We start from the raw sequence: 18,081 nt of genomic DNA on the forward strand, positions 1-18,081 counted from the left end.
GCCTTTGTTCTATAAATAGAGCAATTAGACTTTAGTTATTTATCCATGACTAGGCAGATAGGAGTCTAACATGACTTAACATTGACTCACTACAAGCATAAAGGGTTATCTCTTGTAAAATTTCATGTAAAAAAGAAATGAACAGTGTTTTTTTATTTTTCTTTAGAAATTGGAAAAATATTCAATTGTTTCTGTAATTGTATCTTATTACTGTCTCTACCTCTACATGCTATGAATGAGCAAATTACATTGTGGTCCATGACCCTCAAGGAAGAGGCTTTCATACTGCAAAGGTCCGATTTGAATTGATAAATTGATAAATTCTTCCTTGAGGCTTATGATCTCAAAAGACAGAAAGAAAAAGAATTGTAAGGAAAAATGACTGAAACATTTGTATTAAGAGGAATACAATAACATTTCTTTTTTTCTTTCTTTCAGTAAATGATGTCCAAATTTCATGTTATAGAATTCTTTGTAGTCTGTATTCTCTTGGGACTGGAAAGAACATTTATGTTGAAAGGTACTTAATAAAGATAACTGATTATGATGAACATTTTTATAATTTGTATCAATAGTGAGACTGCTCTAAATATAATTTGCAACATCTCAAATATTGCACAATATTTTGAATTCAGGGTATAGAAATTAATATTTAACTCTGTTTTAATTCATTTTATTAGACTTAAGACAACAGATGGGGTTTTAAACTTTTGGTTCTAGACTCATTGCAATGGTATTAGATTCAATATAATTCCCTATCTCCCAATCATCGTTAGGATGCTGAGAATGGCAAATTGTGTTGCCAGGATTACATAATTACATAGTCCTAAAACCTTAAGAGCTTTTTTGGTCTGTTATTTAAAGATTAGACTTTTGGGGGTAGGGGAGAATTGGACAATTCTTTCTTCTGTAATCTTTTTATTTATTTATTTATTTCTTGAAGCCAACTGTCACCAATCTGGCTAGTAGCTATCCATCAGCTACTAAGGGTGTTCTTTTCCTGGCTAGCTATGGTAACACATCTTCTGCATTCAGTGATCCTAACTAGACTTCTGTATCTTCTTACTCCTCTTAGTTTCACTAGTTTTTTGTTGCACCAGATCACACTGCTCCAACACTTAGGAATTGCCTGTTTTTTAATAACAGTCAGGTCCATCTGACCATGTACTCCAGCAGTATATGGCTTTACTAAAGTTAGTTTTAAGTAGACATTAAATTTACCAGTGCTATTTACCAGTTTGTCCCTTATAAACAAGGATCTCCGTACATTATGTTATTTCCAGGATATGCAATGCCCTTTTCAAATCCCTATTTTAAAATCTACACATTTTATTACACATAGCTATACGGAATAAACTTTATGGTTTATCACAGTCAGCCAGATGTTCAGACTGGATTTGACATCTTTATCCACCTATCAGGTCCTTCCCAAGGACCTGGGATAGGTAGCTGTTGATGTTTTATGGTATTAGAGGTATCATCTGCAGGATGTAAGATGTTACAAATTGACTTTTGCAATTGACCGATGGTGAATTTATCAATGCTGATGATGTTCAAGTGGTGCTCCAGGTGTTTGGGGATTGCACCCTAGGCGCCTATTACTATTTACTATTACATACAATGGAAATTGAAGAAAATAATAATTACTCTGGTAGTTAGTCTCCAAATTTATAAATAATCCAACAATAGGTGGATAACCTATGGCTCTACTGCTATGTGTGATACCCAATTTTATGTAGCCCTCAACCCAGGGGTAAAATGCACTTATCTTCACTACCAGATCGGAAATGTGAACACGTGTGCCTCTTCTGCGCATACGCAGAGGGTTAAAAACGGGACGTAATGACATCCTGGTGGATGGGCGGAGCCTCCCGCTGCCAGCCCTACCGACTCGCACGAGCCAGATAGTTCCAGCCGGATTTCACTGCTGCCTCAACCTAATTTCAAAAGCTCACTGCATGCTATAATTTCAGACTTAGACAACAGCAACTTGATCTAGCCTGCTGTATGGAAAATAGGATGAAAGAAAAGGTGTTGTCAGAAAGAGAAAAGCTGAAAAAGAGAACTTTCAGAAAGTGAAAAGAGTAAAAAAGGTCTAAACATCAGTTTGCCACTCTTAACAGGAAAATTAAGTCTATATATGATATAGAATTTAGCAATATTTAAAGATACTGTTTTTACACTATGACCTGATCTCTGTTTAGAATTATCTGGAAAAAAATATGTGTACAATTGCTTATGTTACTTCAGTTAAAGAGCAATGCCATTTTGCTCCTTGTGGGAAAAAGCTAGGAAGACCCAGCTAGCTACTGAATGCATTACAGACACTGAAGCTTTATATTCCTGTTAAGCTGCAGTAACTTAGCATCACTAATGCCATGCATCAGAGGGAGCCTTAATATTTTATCTATTTTCCAGCTCCAAATCATCCCCAAGTGTATTTTTAATCTCATAGAGTATAACATGCAAATTTACAAGACAAAATTTATATTTATATTATGGATTTATATTATAAATCCTAGATGTGGGATGAAAATTGAAAGTGGATTTACAGACTATGGTAAAATGGAGACTTGGTCTGAATCATAGCAATACAAAGCTATTCTTAATCCTAGGAACAGAAGGTGGGAGGAATGTTCCAGAGATGAGAGGAAATGTTATTTGTGAAATACTGAAAAGAATCTTATAAATTTATTTTAGAAAATTTATGAGATGGGCAGAACAGCTTGCTCAAACGGTATCAGCGATAAATTTCAAGTGGAAATTCACATACACACACACACACACACACACACACACACACAAACACAAATGAAGATCATTTTTTTCTCCCTTTGAATCCATGAAAAACAAATAGGTGAATCACTGAGGAAATAATGGTAAATCAACGCTGACTGAATTCCTTCCCATTTCCGCAGAAATATATAACAATAAAAATAAACAATCATCAGCTTTTATTCACTCTTTTCATAAGGCTGTTATTTTAATCAAAGTAAATCAGTTATACATCCAGAGGTGGGTTTCAAAACTTTCAGCAAGGGGTTCTCTGCCCGGTTGCTGGGTGGGCCTGGCCATGATAGGTGTGGCCTAGACGGCCTCCTGCACCACAGCAGGGGGTTGATTTTGCCCTCCCCGGGCTCTGGAGGCTTTTTTTCGAGCCTCCGGGAGGGCGAAAACGGCCTTCCTAGGCTCTGGAGGCCCTCTGGAGGCCAGAAACAGGCCCATTTCCGGCCGTCCCAAACTTCCGATAGGCCCATTTTTTGCCCTCTCCGAGCCTCTGCACGCGCCCTGTACTTATCCAAAACAGGCTGCGTGGGGACTCCTGGGAGGGGCGAGGTGGGTGGGGCAAACCAGGAGTGGGATTTTGGGGTCCTCCGAACTGCACAGAATCTTAGCTAGAGGTTCTGCCGAACCGCTATGAACCCCCAGCAGCCCACCCCTGTATACATCTCACAAGTGTAGTTTAATATTTTAAAGTACAAAACGAAGTATACCCAGCCACCAATAATAATGTTTGGCCCATTAGAAAAGGATTTCACCTATACCTTATTTAAAACAACAGAAACAACCAACAGCAGTTCTTCAGTTCTTCTAAAGATATTTTAAAATACATACTGTTCCGAATTGCATTCTGAAGCACTATTTCATTTCAAAACATTTGTTATGCAAAAGCTGAGGAAACATCAGAGCTCAACTCCAATGTGATTTGGATAAATAGATTCATTTCTTAAAGATTTAAAATATTGAGGATAATTTCCTACATTAATAATATTTTCTTTCATTTGTAGGCAAAGACCAGCTCTTGGTGAGTGCTTAGCTTCTCTTGTAGCAGCAATTCCAGTAGCCTTCCTCGAACCTTCTCTCAATCTTTACAACCCCCTCTCTGTCTTCAACACAAAGTCAGCCAGAGAGAAAGCGAGTGAGTACTTCAGAAAGTATAAAATTCTTTGTAATGAAGACACAGCATCTTTTTCTTTAAAAAATGTCTAAAATTCTTATAAAATTGTATTAATGTGCCCTTTAGTTGTGCATGATAAAAATGTCTATAACAAGACTCCATTCCTTTTGGAATGAATAATATGAATTATATTTAACTGAATTCCCATTCTTATAATCTATTTAAATGTCATAGGCACAAATTAATGATAGGCAGTTTTCCGTGTTTTTAATAGGTACCTCATTTAAGTGTTTTCGTTTCGTGGTGTAGTTATATTAATTCCATATTTATGTAATCAGACTTCATAAGTAATTTAAAGCCAGAGTAGAAATCTGTGATCCTGATCTCCTTTGATGTTTCAGAGGTGGGGGTGAATAAAGTTCACAAATATAACCCTGAGGTAAGGGGCTATAACATTTTCTACTTCTATCACATTTTTGATTAGCATCACCTTCCTGAAGTTGCTATTTGCCTCTTGGGAATGGACATTCAAGTATCAGCACATTTCTTTCTATAAGCAAAATATCGTCTTCAGGTGTAATTTCAAGAGAAGAAATCGTATTTTTTCTCTTGAAGGATTAAATATCCCACTGAGAAGTAGACCCAGACTTCTACTGTTACTGGATTTCATTTAATAAGAGTCGGGGTTGAATCAAGGCAGCATTTTGAAATACATCCAAATCTGAAATGTAAAGCTACGAGGCAAATCAAAACCAGAATCAAGCAGCAAACCAGGAACAATGTTTAAGTCAGGAGGTAGGACTGAGGAGAGAGACAGATGTAAGCATTAAAAGCAAACAAAATATATAGAAGACACGAAGACCCTGTGAATTCATCAACAGATATTGGAAGAGTAAGCCATTGAGTTTTATTCTATGCATCTAACGGTAGCATAGAGTCAGTCCATGGATAAAATGTCCTTAATGGGGACCTTGCTACTTGGAGTTCAGTGTTTCAACTCATAGGGAGTGGCATATGTATTCAGCCTTAATTTTGAATTTTCATAGATTCAAAAGTACCCCTCCCTAAAAAAAAGGCTAGGTGAAGACAAATATGAAAACTGCTATATATTAAAGATACTGACTCTATAAGATTCATTTGCGATGGTTCACACATCTTAATTTTCTTCCCTTTGGATTGCTCATGATAGTCACAACTGTGAAATAAATGATTCTTATGGCTTCAGGAACCGAACATTTATCTCAGTGTTTTTTTTAAATATCAAGTTTAATTTTCTAAGCAAATTGCCCAGATTATCCTTGATTTTAATAATAAGCAGGATATATCAAACTTTGAATATTTAAAGTAATTGCCACCCTTTTTAATTGCACTAGCACTTAGACTTATATACCACTCGATAGTGCTTTACAGCACTCTCTGAGCAGTTTACAAGGTCAGCATACTTCCCCCAACAATCTGGCTCCTCATTTTATGGATGGAAGGGTGAGTCAACTTTGAGTCCGTCAGGATTGAACTCCAGACTATGAGCAGAGTTACCCGTACAATACTGCATTCTAACCATTGCGCCATCAGGGCTCTTAATTAAAAACAACTCTTGAAAATGCCATATGCTAAATAATAATAATAACTCTTGAGAACAGGTGATAGTTAGCTAGTCATAACCCCACAATTTACAGTACATTTACTGAAAATTCAACATTGGAGAGAGGATTATCGAAACAATAGAGGACACCTCTTTAGACTTTTCAAGAGATAATCCTCTCTATTAGTTTAATTCACTTTTATAAGCAGTGGTATATTTAGATTACTTTTCTGAGAACGTTTGTCTGACTGGTCTTATTTTCGTCTTAACAACATAACACCTATTAAATTGTTGTACTTCGCAGCATTGTGCTGATTTCTCAGTATATTTCTAGCAGAAACAAAAATACCATATATCATAATATGCCGCTGTATGTGGGGATTTTTTGTGGGGGTTAGGATGCAACAATCAGTTCCTTTTTGTATACTGAAGTGTTATTTTGTAAGCAGGAACTTTCTTCCTTAATTCCTGATGAGAACAAGGCTGCTGACATGAAAGGACTGAAAAACTCCATGTGTAGCATGCAAGCAAAGTATCTAATGCTGTTAGACAGAAGTTAGAACTGTTGAATCATGTTTGCTGCTATGGTCAGGCAGCCCAGAGTCTCTTTCCAACTAAGAAAGCAGGGGATAAAAATATGGATAAAAATGATACTAATTAAAATGTGCTTTAGCTTTTTCAAAAAAAATAAGTATGCTAGTCTACTTAAACATATTCTTATATAATATAAAGTTTTAGGCATGCCTGAGACAGTAGAAGAAATGTGTCCAGAAATCCCTCATTTGGATGGATTAATGAAAGAAATAAATAGTTTGGCTGAATCTGGAGCCAGGTATACTGAAATGCCGCACGTAATTGAAGTGATCTTGCCCATGCTATGCAACTATCTGTCATACTGGTGGGAAAAAGGACCTGAAAATAATTCAGAGAGTGACGGATCTTGCTGCACAATGGTAACCTCTGAGCATCTTAGTATAATACTGGGGAACATTTTGAAAATCATCAACAATAACTTGGGAATTGATGAAGCAACTTGGATGAAAAGAATTGCAGGTACTTACTATATAGAACTCTTTCTACATTTGCCGGTTATTCTAATAATTTTCCTAAATTTTGATGAAGATGTTTCCACAATGCCTGGTTTACATTTAACAAGTAATATACTATGAGTTCAGCATTTGATTAAATATCAGTATTAAATATAGGCTTCCTTTCTAGTGGAAACTTTTAAGTGAAGGCAATAAAAACATATGAGTTTCCTATTTAACAAAAGCAGAAATACATCACCTCTTCTCTTTCCAGGAAGTGTAGTTAGATTTTAAGCATTAATCAAGGCAATTGAAAGCAATACTAGAAATAAGTAGAACCATGTTCATCCATTATTATGTATTCTGTAAGGAAATATGTACATGAAAAGTGTAGCTAAATCCACTAGACCTGCACCACTGAATAGGTACTGAGTATCTCATTTATGTAGTCTCATAACGTCTATAGAAAAATATATTTAATTCGCAATTTTAAAGTGCTTTTTAAAACTTTGTGGCATGCTTGGCTTCCATTTCATTTAAATGTATTATTTTGGAATGGATATTATATATGGTTCTCAGATGTGGTACATTATGTTCTAAAAAAATGTTCTTTTTTGTTGAAATTTCAGCTTAGTGTAGATGTCACATCCAACCATGTGTTAAAAAATAATCCATGGTAAATTTTGGGCTACTTTGTTCTGTATTTTATATTTAAGAAGCAACTTGATTTTTCTATCATTTTAATTAAACAGCAGATTCCCATTATATCCAAACAGAAAGTTCATTTTTAGTTAACAAACCAAAATCTGCAGTCACAGACTGACTGTTGATCAAACCACAAATAGCATAAAACACATTTTTTAGTTTGGGGATAATGGCAAATTGGCGTGAAATTACAGATCATGTACAGAACAAGTGTGCTATTGTTATAACTGAGTTGAGTCTTAGACTTGAAGTTCATTGCAGCAATAAACCAGTACTTGAATAAATTTGTATATATAAAACTTTTCAATGTAATATTTTCTGTTAAAAATTATTTATATATATATATATATATTTTGTATATAGTGTATGCTCAGCCAATCATAAGTAAAGCCAGACCAGATCTGTTGAAAAGTCATTTTATTCCGACTCTGGAAAAGCTAAAGAAGAAAGCAATTAAAATAGTGATTGAAGAAGAACAATTGAAAGCAGACAATAAAACTGATACGCAAGAAGCAGAACTTCTCATTCTAGATGAATTTGCAGTTCTTTGTCGAGATCTTTATGCCTTTTATCCTATGTTGATCCGCTATGTAGACAACAACAGGTAGGAGAATTTAAAATTTCACATTTATTTGCAGAATTTATAATTTGTAATTTCAGCATAACATAAATGTTCCCAAAATGATTAACAAAATGAATAAGCATCAGTACAAATAGATTAAAAAACAAAAACACCTAGAATAACTACCTTTTCGCGCAAGCCTGGAGAATGTCCACTATACCAACAGACTGCAATAATCCAGAAAATTTTCAAATGTGCAGAAATGGACAAACTTACTTTAGAACTAAATAATAAGGAAGACTCAGAATACTACTTAACTTGGGAAAATTGATATCAATGGATAGAAATTAAAAATAAGGAATGTATAGAATAAAATAAGATACAAAATGTGTTTAAATATGTCGATTAAGTAGGAATATACGGGAATAGATGAACAAAGTTAAGAATTACGTACTGTCAGAATGATGTTGAATTGTATAATTATTACGGATGTATTTTTGTTATAGATGTATTTTAACTTGTATTTTTGGATTTTAAATGTTAATAAAGGTTTATAAAAATAAATAAATAAATAAATAAATAATAAAATAACTACCTTTTGTTTGACCAAATAATAAATTAGCTCTATCTATAAATGTCAGTACTGACATTTAAAAGCTGACTTTTGTAGCTTTTAAATACCATCACATACTTTTTGTGATCAAAGCACAAAATTAAAATCTAAAGCTAGGTATCATGCAGGAAATCTTGGTTCCCGCATGACACCTAGCTAGATTTTAAGTAATTTTTGAATTTTTAAAGTTGGGAGAGGAGAGCTGGGATAACTTCTGGAGGAGCCAGTGGATGCCAGAACACCCTCAAGAGAAGGTTCCAAATAAAAATCATTAATGAAAATGCTATCTCCCTTGATTGCCAACAATAGCACTCTAGAAATCTACAAGTGAAAATAAATAGGGAGGATGCAAAAGGTCCATATTGGCTTTTGGTTCAAGTAATGCTGGGCTGAAAAGCAAAATTTTGAATCTACCTCAGAAAAGTATGAGAGTCAATGAGATTTTTCAGGATAGATAGATAGATAGATAGATAGATAGATAGATAGATAGATAGATAGATAGATAGATAGATAACTTTATTGTCATTGTACGTGTATACACAATATACCCATACAACTATTCACTTAACACCAAAGACCAGGTCCAACACACATAACAATCCCCAAACACATTCCCACCCACCGCAATTCTCCATCCCTAAACCACCCAAACATCCACACAACAGACCAAGTAATACTGTTCAACAGTTTACTGATGGTGGCCCTTTAGTTCATTGTTGAGTGCAATTATATCTCTGGGATAAAAACTATTCAGAAAACGTGTGGTCCAAGTTTTAATTGTTCTGTATCTTCTGCCAGAAGGCAACAGTCCAAAAAGGTTGTAAGCAGGATAGGAAGAGTTTCTGAGAATGTTATGCAACTTTCTCAAACAGCGAGATTCGAAGATGTCGTCCAGGGCTGGTAGCTGGAATCCGATGATATTCTGGACAGTTTTAATGATTCTCTGTAGAGCTTTTTTGTCTGCTACAGAGCTGCTCCCATACCATGCAAGAATGTCGTATGTCAAGACACTCTCAATGGTGCTGCAATAGTAGGAGAAATGTAGATGCTGAGATAGATTTATCTTCCTGACCATTCATATTAACATATGATCTCAAGATCTTGTTCTTGTTAATAATCTAGGTATTATGTATCATACTTTCTTCAGTGAAAGCCCCACATAAAATACACAACAATATTACAAAACCTGAATGTTGCAAACACTGTGTCTTGTTCAATGAAGGATACAAAAAAAATACATACAAACCAAAGTCATGGTGGATGGTAAACAGCAAGGATAGTTGAAGTCCACTCTGAAAGTAATACTGTACAATCAGAGTCTAGATTAGTCAACAAGGAAATTCTCCCAGTGGCCAAATGGATGCTAGCTATTTATTTATTTATTTATTTATTTATTTATTTATTTATTTATTTATTTATTTATTTATTTATAATGCAATTTATATGCTGCCCTATCTCCAAGGACTCAGGGCGGCTCACAACGGTAAAGATGCACAGTTCCTCATTAAAAGACAACATAAAATTAAAATTCCAATTTAAAACAATTTAAAATTCATTAAGAAACCCCCCATCAGTCCAGGCTGCGGAACAACCAGGTCTTCAAATCGTGGCGGAACGAGCGAAGGTCAGGGGCCATCCAGAGTGCTATTGGGGCACTCTCATGCATATAATAGAGATATACTGCTGACCTGCCATTATTCCCTTGCTACGCATATTCTGGCCAACCTGCAATAAGTCTCAAGACATCCTTGATACCTATGTTCGCCATCCAATTATGTATTTTAACAATCAATAGCTATCACACATCTTTATTTATTTATGAATCAATAAATAGACATCCATCTCAGTAAAGGTAAAGATAGATGTATAGAATTCATTCAGTTTGTCTCTAATATACATATTTCCAGGAGCATCATTTCACTCCTTTATCATCTAATGGTTGGGCCACTTACCTGGCTGTGTTATTTGCTTCAGATGTATTTATAGAATTCCTCAGTTTCCCTTAGTGCTTAATTGTTATTGTTTATTTACACATTTATATGCTTGCCCAACTCAAGCACTGTGACCCTGACTGTCTTTTAGCATTAAAAAATTCACAAAATAAAATCCATAAATCCCTACCCCACTCTCATCCCCTTGATGATTTGTTGCTGTTGGCAATATATTTCTTGAATTGTTTTTCTGTTCATTATTAACCTTCGAGGAATTAAGGTATATTCTGGAAAACATCCCTTTAAAATATACAGTTTATCAAACATTTCATATGATGTGTAAATAATAGATTCTCCTTATCTTGAATCAATCATCAAGGGAAAAAAGTCAAGGTCATTCACAAGAAATGAGTCAGGGTCACTTCATGGATCAACAACGAGTGTTAACTAATCCTGATGAGTGGAAAGTTTGATAGTGTTGACACCTGACACAACAAAGAATAGAGTGCTTTCTTGAGAAAAATCAATAATGAATAGGACAAAGGGAGCATTATTGTCCTCAAGCTTCACTAAATTTAGGATAGTCAGAAAAAGAAACATTTGAATGACTGCCTTCATATCAACTCAAATGGATGTCAAGCCAGCAAAATAGTAAGGATACTTGAGATTTTACCGAAGATGTATAAAAAGCTTTTAATACTCTGTGTTTCAGCTTCCCAAAGCAGTTTGTTGCAACATTTACCATTTAGGGATTTATTATTGTAAAAGTGACTGAAATTATTTAACAATATTGATAAAAATCATGTTTTTCTAATCCATGTGGCCCAAGGCAGTTTCGACTATTTCTTTGGTAACATGAATATTCTTATATTTAAACATAAGCTTTTTCTAATATTGCAGTGTTAGAGAGGATATATAATTCCTGAAAGGAATAAAAAAAGAAAAAGACTATGGATTCTAATCCGTGGAAATGTATTAAGGTTTTAAGTTGCTAAAAAAGGAATATTGATTGATTTTGGTGCCATGATTGACAGATATCCTTCTACACTTACTTAGAACTAAGTTCCGTTCTTAAACTCAAAGGGATTTACTTTTGTGGAGACGTGGATTGAATTGCACTATTAATACATCCTGCCTCTAAAAGGAATAGCATAGTGAATAAGTTTCCTATACATGCTGATAATTTGATACACGGTACCAGAAACAAAGTGCTAAAATGAAAATTAAAAAATCACATAGACTTCAGTCTAATAATCTTATGTTGCTTCTCTTTTAAGATCAAACTGGCTTAAAAAACCAGATGCTGATTCTGATGAACTTTTCCGCATGGTGGCAGAAGTTTTCATCCTGTGGTGTAAATCACATGTAAGATAGCATTTCACCTGCTAGTTTTATAATACTGTATACATGTCGATATGTATGTAAAATAAGTGCTCAAAGACTGTATTTATCATTTTTTTAACAGAATTTTAAGAGAGAAGAACAAAATTTTGTGATTCAGAATGAAATTAACAATTTGGCATTTTTGACAGGTGATAATAAGAGCAAGATATCAAAAGTAAGTGAAAAGTATTTAGTATTCATACGTACTTTGTTGTAACAATTGTGTTAAACATAATCTATTTTTTGCTGAATTTGAGTAGTAGTTAGTTTAAACTGGAAATCAATTATAATCATTCAATTACATTATGTAAAAAGGCAATATAATCAATTTTTAAATTTTAAAATATAGTTTCTTGATAGAAACAAACTATAGAAATATACCAGTAGAAATTTGTATTAAAGGGGTTTGATTTTCGGGTTTTTTTTGTTTTTTTTTTGCTATACTGAGACAAAATGAACCTAGCACTTCTGTTTAATCTGTGTATGCATGTGTGTGTGTGTGTGTGTGTGTGTGTGTGAAAGAAAGCTTGCATTTCAGTAGCTCTAGGGAATAGCAGAATTACCAGAACAGATCCACTTTATCTAAAAAATTGAAGTGAGATGCACATACTATAGACAAGAGTAATTCTTAGATATTTTTGAAACTAGTATATTTTTATAAACAAAAAAGAAAACATTAAAAACTTTTTGTTTATTAAATTTGAGAATTACCATTTAGGAAAAATAAAACCCATTCTTTCTGAGATAATCCATGGATTTGGGGCAAGAAAAGGATTAAATGAATAATCTGTAAATTCTTGGTAGAAGGCTGATGATCTGAAATGAGAAAAAAGTATTATGATATGTTTGAAAGGGAACAGAAATGATTTGACTTTAATGCCTAAGACCGTTTACCAGGCATTATGGCTGGTAAACCATCTTAGGTTTCTCTGGCTATGGCATTCACCATGGCTCTATGCAATGGGTAAAGGTGTCCATAATGATCTAAATTGACTCCCACAGAGTCAAGGAATAGGGCTAGCTGATCTGGGTCCCCATTGAACTCCCCCCAAATCCGGGTGGCTCGTTCAACACTGCCCCTCCCTCATCTTGTTGGGCCTTATTTGCCTGCACTTGGTGCGCTTGGCAGTCTCCATTGGCTCTAGCCTATGGAGCGGGGATTGGCCCCCTTGGGCGGTTAGCTTGTAGTGTGGGAAAGCCACTGGCAGTAGCCTCGGGCTCAGTCTCCTTCTGGCGGGTAGAGAGGGGAGCTGCATTCTCATCTGCTTCCCCATTTCAGGGTGGTTAGGTGCACGTGGGTGCCCTGGAATTGCTCCGTGGTTAGCTCCAGCTTAAAGTTAGGGCTGGCTAATTGGAGCTTATCGGGTTGGACTTGGCTTCTCCTCCCTCTTTCTTTTTGGCAGCACGACTGCTCCTCGTCATGAAGGTGGCTCAGTTAAAATCCTCCCTCAATGTCTCCAAGGATTCACCTAAGGTTCCAAATAGAGATTTTGGGGGTTTGGCCTTGTCCCAATCCTTCATCCATTCCAGTCTTCCTAGTTTGCTTATGGGTTGCCATAATGGGAGTTAGGGTGGGGGAATTCAACCTCAGCTGCTTTGGAGATTTTTTCCCACCAATACTCATCTCTTTCTGCTTCAGTCGCTGAAGTGGGCACCCCAGGCATCTTGCTTTCCATGGTCAGAGACAGCTGCACTTGGGTTCTGAGTTCCTGGAGTTCCCTGGATGGGAGTAGAGTCTGCCTCCTTCTGGGCTGCCTGAAGCAGGCTTTCTTCAGAGTTTCTGCCCTCTGCCATGGTATCCTGAGTTTCTCTCCATGCACCCTAGGTATCGGAGAGCAAGTGGAGAGTCCAGTGCTCAGGAATTCCGAGCTCTGGGGGAGCTGGTTTGATGTCAGGGTTCTGACCAATGCCCTAATAAAATTAAGAGTCTCAAGCCGTTTAGCAAGAAAAATCCAGTTGTTTATTAGGAGTGCCATGTTGGCACTACCTAGGTGAAGCCAGCTCTGGCTTCACCCAATTCACGCCTTGCATCTGACCCTGTTTCCCCCTCGCCCCAGAGTGTGTCACCAATCACATTCCCCAACAAAGCAATTTCATGTGTTGTAGAAGTCACTCCCTCCAGCCATTGCGGGTTTCCGTGGAGATGGCCTTGACTTCGGCCAGCTAAGCTGTGTCTTGTTTTGACTGAGGTGTGATTTCCTTGGTGCAGCTGTGAGGCGTGATTCCCATCCCCCTGCCTATGGCAACTCAGGAACAGATCAGGAAAGTTTCACAAGTTGACACAAAATATATAAAATGTTTATTTTCCTCTGTATATGGCTAAGTTTTTTGAAAATATCTGGAATGACCAGATCTAAGAAACTGCAATTAGTTGTTGTCAGTAATGTAGTTTTCCTTTTTTGGGTACAAGGCATAGAATAATCAAAGCCTTTGTAATCTGATCTTCTATTTAACTGTTTTAATAGTCTAAGAATTAATTGATTTGATTTTTGAGGTATATTACTAAATTTGCTATCCTGAACTTATGAAAAAGCAATGTACACAAAGGCCATTAGCTCCTATTAGAAACCCTAGCAGAATTATTTAATCTTGTAGATATAATATTTGACAAATATTAAATAGAGGCAGTTAAGAAATAGCAGTGGAAAAGAGCTGTTATTTAGAAAAGAGAGTATTGGTTGTGAGATGATGGTGAGTTGGATGGGGGAAAAAATGAAGAAAAAAGATTTGACTTTTCTTGGTTAGATCATTTCCTTGCCCACAAATCACAAAAAAAGAACAGTGGTGGATGAAAATCAGCGAACCTATCCTGCCACACTTCCATGTACACTCAAAAATATCCACCCCTGACATACCTTATCATCAAATTGCATTGTTTCTGGAGACCCTCATAGCCAAAGAACTTATATAAAACCTTGTACGTCCCACATAAGTGACAGAATATTCTGTCAGCTCTCTAGAAAATCAAAGTGCCTCCAGAAAATATAAAAATCTAGTAACAGAAGAAGATGACATTGTGGTTTCATCTGTCACAGCACTCTATATGTCCGTCTTTCCAGAACTAACAAAATAATCCATGGCAGCAGTACTACACAATACATGTAACCTAGTCAAAAACTCTTAAGGTCAAAATACTAAGAATCATGGACTTCATCAACCTTTGCCTCACTACATACTTTCAGTTTTACGGGCAAATCTACCAACAAATAAGAGGAACATCCTGGGATAATCACTCTGTCCATGGCAGAGACCATTGGTGAAATCTAAAATTTGTTACTATCGGTTCTGTGGGCATGGCTTGGTGGCGGGGTGGGGGGGTAATGTGACTGGGTGGGCATGGCCAATTATTATTTTTTTTTACTTTTAAAATCATTTTTTCTACAACCTCTTCGGCGAAGAGGTTGTAAAAAAATGCTTTCAAAAGGCTCTGACGATCCCAGCTGAGTTGCCTGATCGGCAGAGACTTTTTTTCTTTTAAATGCCTCTGACGATCAGGCAACTCAGCTTGGATCGTCAGAGGCATTTAAAAGAAAAAGGGGTTTTTTTTCTTTTAAATGCATCTGACAATCCAAGCTGAGTTGCCTGATCGGCAGAGACTTTTTTTCTTTTAACTGCCTCTGCCAATCAAGCAACTCAGCTTGGATCATCAGAGGCATTTAAAAGAAAAAAACCTCAGAGGCATTTAAAAGAAAAAAAACTCAAGCTGAGTTGCCTGATCGTTAGAGGCATTTAAAAGAAAAAAAGTCTCTGCCGATCAGGCAACTCAGCTGGGATTGTCAGAGGCATTTAAAAGAAAAAAAGGGTTTTTTTCTTTAAAAAGCCTTTGATGATCCCAGCTGAGCTGCGTGATCATCAGAGGCTTTTTTTTTTTACTTTTAAAAGCATTTTTTAGGCCAAAGAGGTTGTAGAAAAAATGCTTTTAAAAGTAAAATAAAAGCCTCTGATGATTGTGTGGCTCAGCTGGACATTGGGGGGGGGGCAGAGATTTTTACTACCGGTTCTCCGAACCACCCACCTCCATCGCTACTGGATCAGGCGATCCGGTCTGAACCAGGAGCATTTCACCCCTGGTAGAGACCATTATGCAGCATCTAGAAACTATAGCATTCCCAGACATAGAACCAAAAGTATGAATCTGGTATGTAGATGACACCTTCATCATAATAAAAAGGAGTAGCAAGAGAAGGCATATGAAACAATCAACAGTATCTTCAAAGGAATAAATTTACAATGGAAGAAGAAAATATCAACACACTACCCTTTTTTGATATCCTTATCAGCAGAGAAAACAATGGCAAATTAGAAACACAAGTGTATTGAAAAACAACCCACACTAACCTACTGTTCCATTACCAAAGTAACAACCAAACCTCCCACAAGAGAATCTGTGTAAAATGAAACAACCCAGAACACCATATATCAGCAACCAACAGATTACTACAACCACCTGGCATCACTGTAGCACACAAACTAATTAAAGCCCTCTAAAACATCTAAAATAAACCAAATGATCAGTAGCCCAAGAAGAAAAAATAGGAGTCAACTATAACAAAAAATGTAAGAAATGCAATAGCCACTATGTAGTGTATAGAGAAGACTAGCGGAGCACATCTATGAACACCAACTAACAGACAGAGGGCACAATGAATACTCCTTAATCTCACAACACAAAAATAGATTGAACCAAAGCTTCAAGTGGGAAACTGTAAGCATCCTAGACCAAGCTAAATCCAAAAGGTCTCAAAAATTTCTGGAATTTTCAGACAAATCAGCCATCAATAGACACATTGAAATAAACTATATTTACATATCACTCAAGAGAGCTCAAGGAGCACCAGGAACTCAAGAGTTCATGCCTGAGCTACATATATTCTCTTTTATATTGTGGGACTTTTTCCTAGACTTCTATGTATTTTTGTGATCTGTGCCACTTGATTAATGCTACTTCTATATTGCTATTATGATGTCTGTTTATTCTATTAACTTATTTCTACCCCAATATCCTAAGGCTATTTTTTTCATTATTTAGTTTCTCGTTATCTGCAATATCTATCTTCTACGGTATTTCTATATTGCTGTAGTACTACATCTGTATATCTCTTTAGTGTTATAGCTCTATATTTTCTATTCTACTAGTAACTTCCTTTCCAATCCAATCTGTCTGCCTTTTATCTTTGGCTTTCTTTTTCTTTCATGCTGTTTTGTCTGCCAAAGGCCAGCAAAAGCTCTTCAGCTTTTTTTGTCCCATGTGTTACTTTCCTTTTTCTCTCAATAGTGAATACGCCGGTGGGAAAAGGTCAAAGATTTATCTCTTTCAGACTGGAAGATTGTTTGCTTTCATTGAAAAACTGAGACTGGAGGGAATGGAGAACAATTTTCACACCCCAGTTTCCCAACTGCTGCCATCCCTGATGCTCTCAACTCAGCAGGACTGTGGCTTTGCTACTCTGCTTGGGTTCAACCTTTCCAGTAATCCCTATTGGATTCAATCAGCATTTTATACAGCCAAGAGAAGCTTTACTTTTCAATTTTTTCTCTTGAGTTTTCCATTTTTTAGTTTAGTTTTTCATTTTTTTCCTCCCGAGTTCTGTTGTTAGTCCATCTGTCTGCCTACCTACCTTTAATGGACTTATCCGTGGTTATATATCAAAATGCTCATTCCGTGTTCTCCCCTACCTCATCAGTGATTGAATAGGCAACTGTGCTGTCCCACCACTGGGGAAAGAGCTCAAAAGGGAAGAAAAAGAACTAGAACAGGTCCTCATCTATCCATTCAACAGTTCCTCTTTCCACACCAGGAGAAAGGAAAGGAAATGATGAACTGAGTAAAAGGAGATTGCTGTTGGAGGGGTGGATGCATGGAGATGAAATGAGAGTGGAGAAGCTGTAATCAGCCATCCAGCAGACTGGAAACCTCAAAAGAGTCAGGCAAAAATGACCTAAAAAAGAAGATTGGAGCAGAGGAGCAGTCTGGCTTCCTCAATTCTGTCTTATGCTAAGTCAGTTATGCAAAATAATAGCTACTGTAGCCACAGAAAGAAGGAGTGGAAAGCAGCCCCTTGAAATCCACGAGGGGCTGTAACAAAAAGAAGAGAGATGGCAAAAAGATCCTGCATTTATCTAAAGGAGAATTCCCACAGAGGGCAGAAAGGCAAGAATGGTTGTTGCAGCAACATAAAACAGACAGGTAATTTTATGAGTAACCAACCTGGTTGGGATCATTCTACAGATTTAGAAAGTGAAGAACCTAACCAGCTTCACTGAACCACAAGAATCAGCAACAAGGGGAAAGATACTTGGAAAATCACTAGCTCAGTTGGCTCACAGTCTAAATGAGGCAAGATCTCCAGCCCTAAAATATATCATAAATTACGAACAG

General features: G+C 36.4%; 1 protein-coding gene across 10 annotated transcripts in view; it reads left to right on the forward strand.

The window, feature by feature from the left end:
• RYR3 (ryanodine receptor 3) overlaps window positions 1-18,081 on the forward strand; it is a 290,814-nt gene that overhangs the window by 206,300 nt on the left and 66,433 nt on the right. For all 10 annotated transcript variants that reach the window (XM_087875404.1, XM_087875417.1, XM_087875406.1 and 7 more), the window contains exons 64-69: window positions 439-520; window positions 3,789-3,919; window positions 6,213-6,533; window positions 7,577-7,817; window positions 11,597-11,684; window positions 11,785-11,877. In XM_087875404.1, the coding sequence (XP_087731530.1) occupies window positions 439-520; window positions 3,789-3,919; window positions 6,213-6,533; window positions 7,577-7,817; window positions 11,597-11,684; window positions 11,785-11,877 (956 nt within the window). The remainder of the gene's footprint in view (window positions 1-438; window positions 521-3,788; window positions 3,920-6,212; window positions 6,534-7,576; window positions 7,818-11,596; window positions 11,685-11,784; window positions 11,878-18,081) is intronic.

Source organism: Pantherophis guttatus, chromosome 1 (genome assembly GCF_059756535.1).
Source record: "Pantherophis guttatus breed Tessera chromosome 1, ASM5975653v1, whole genome shotgun sequence".
Taxonomy (NCBI): Eukaryota; Metazoa; Chordata; class Lepidosauria; order Squamata; family Colubridae; genus Pantherophis; species Pantherophis guttatus.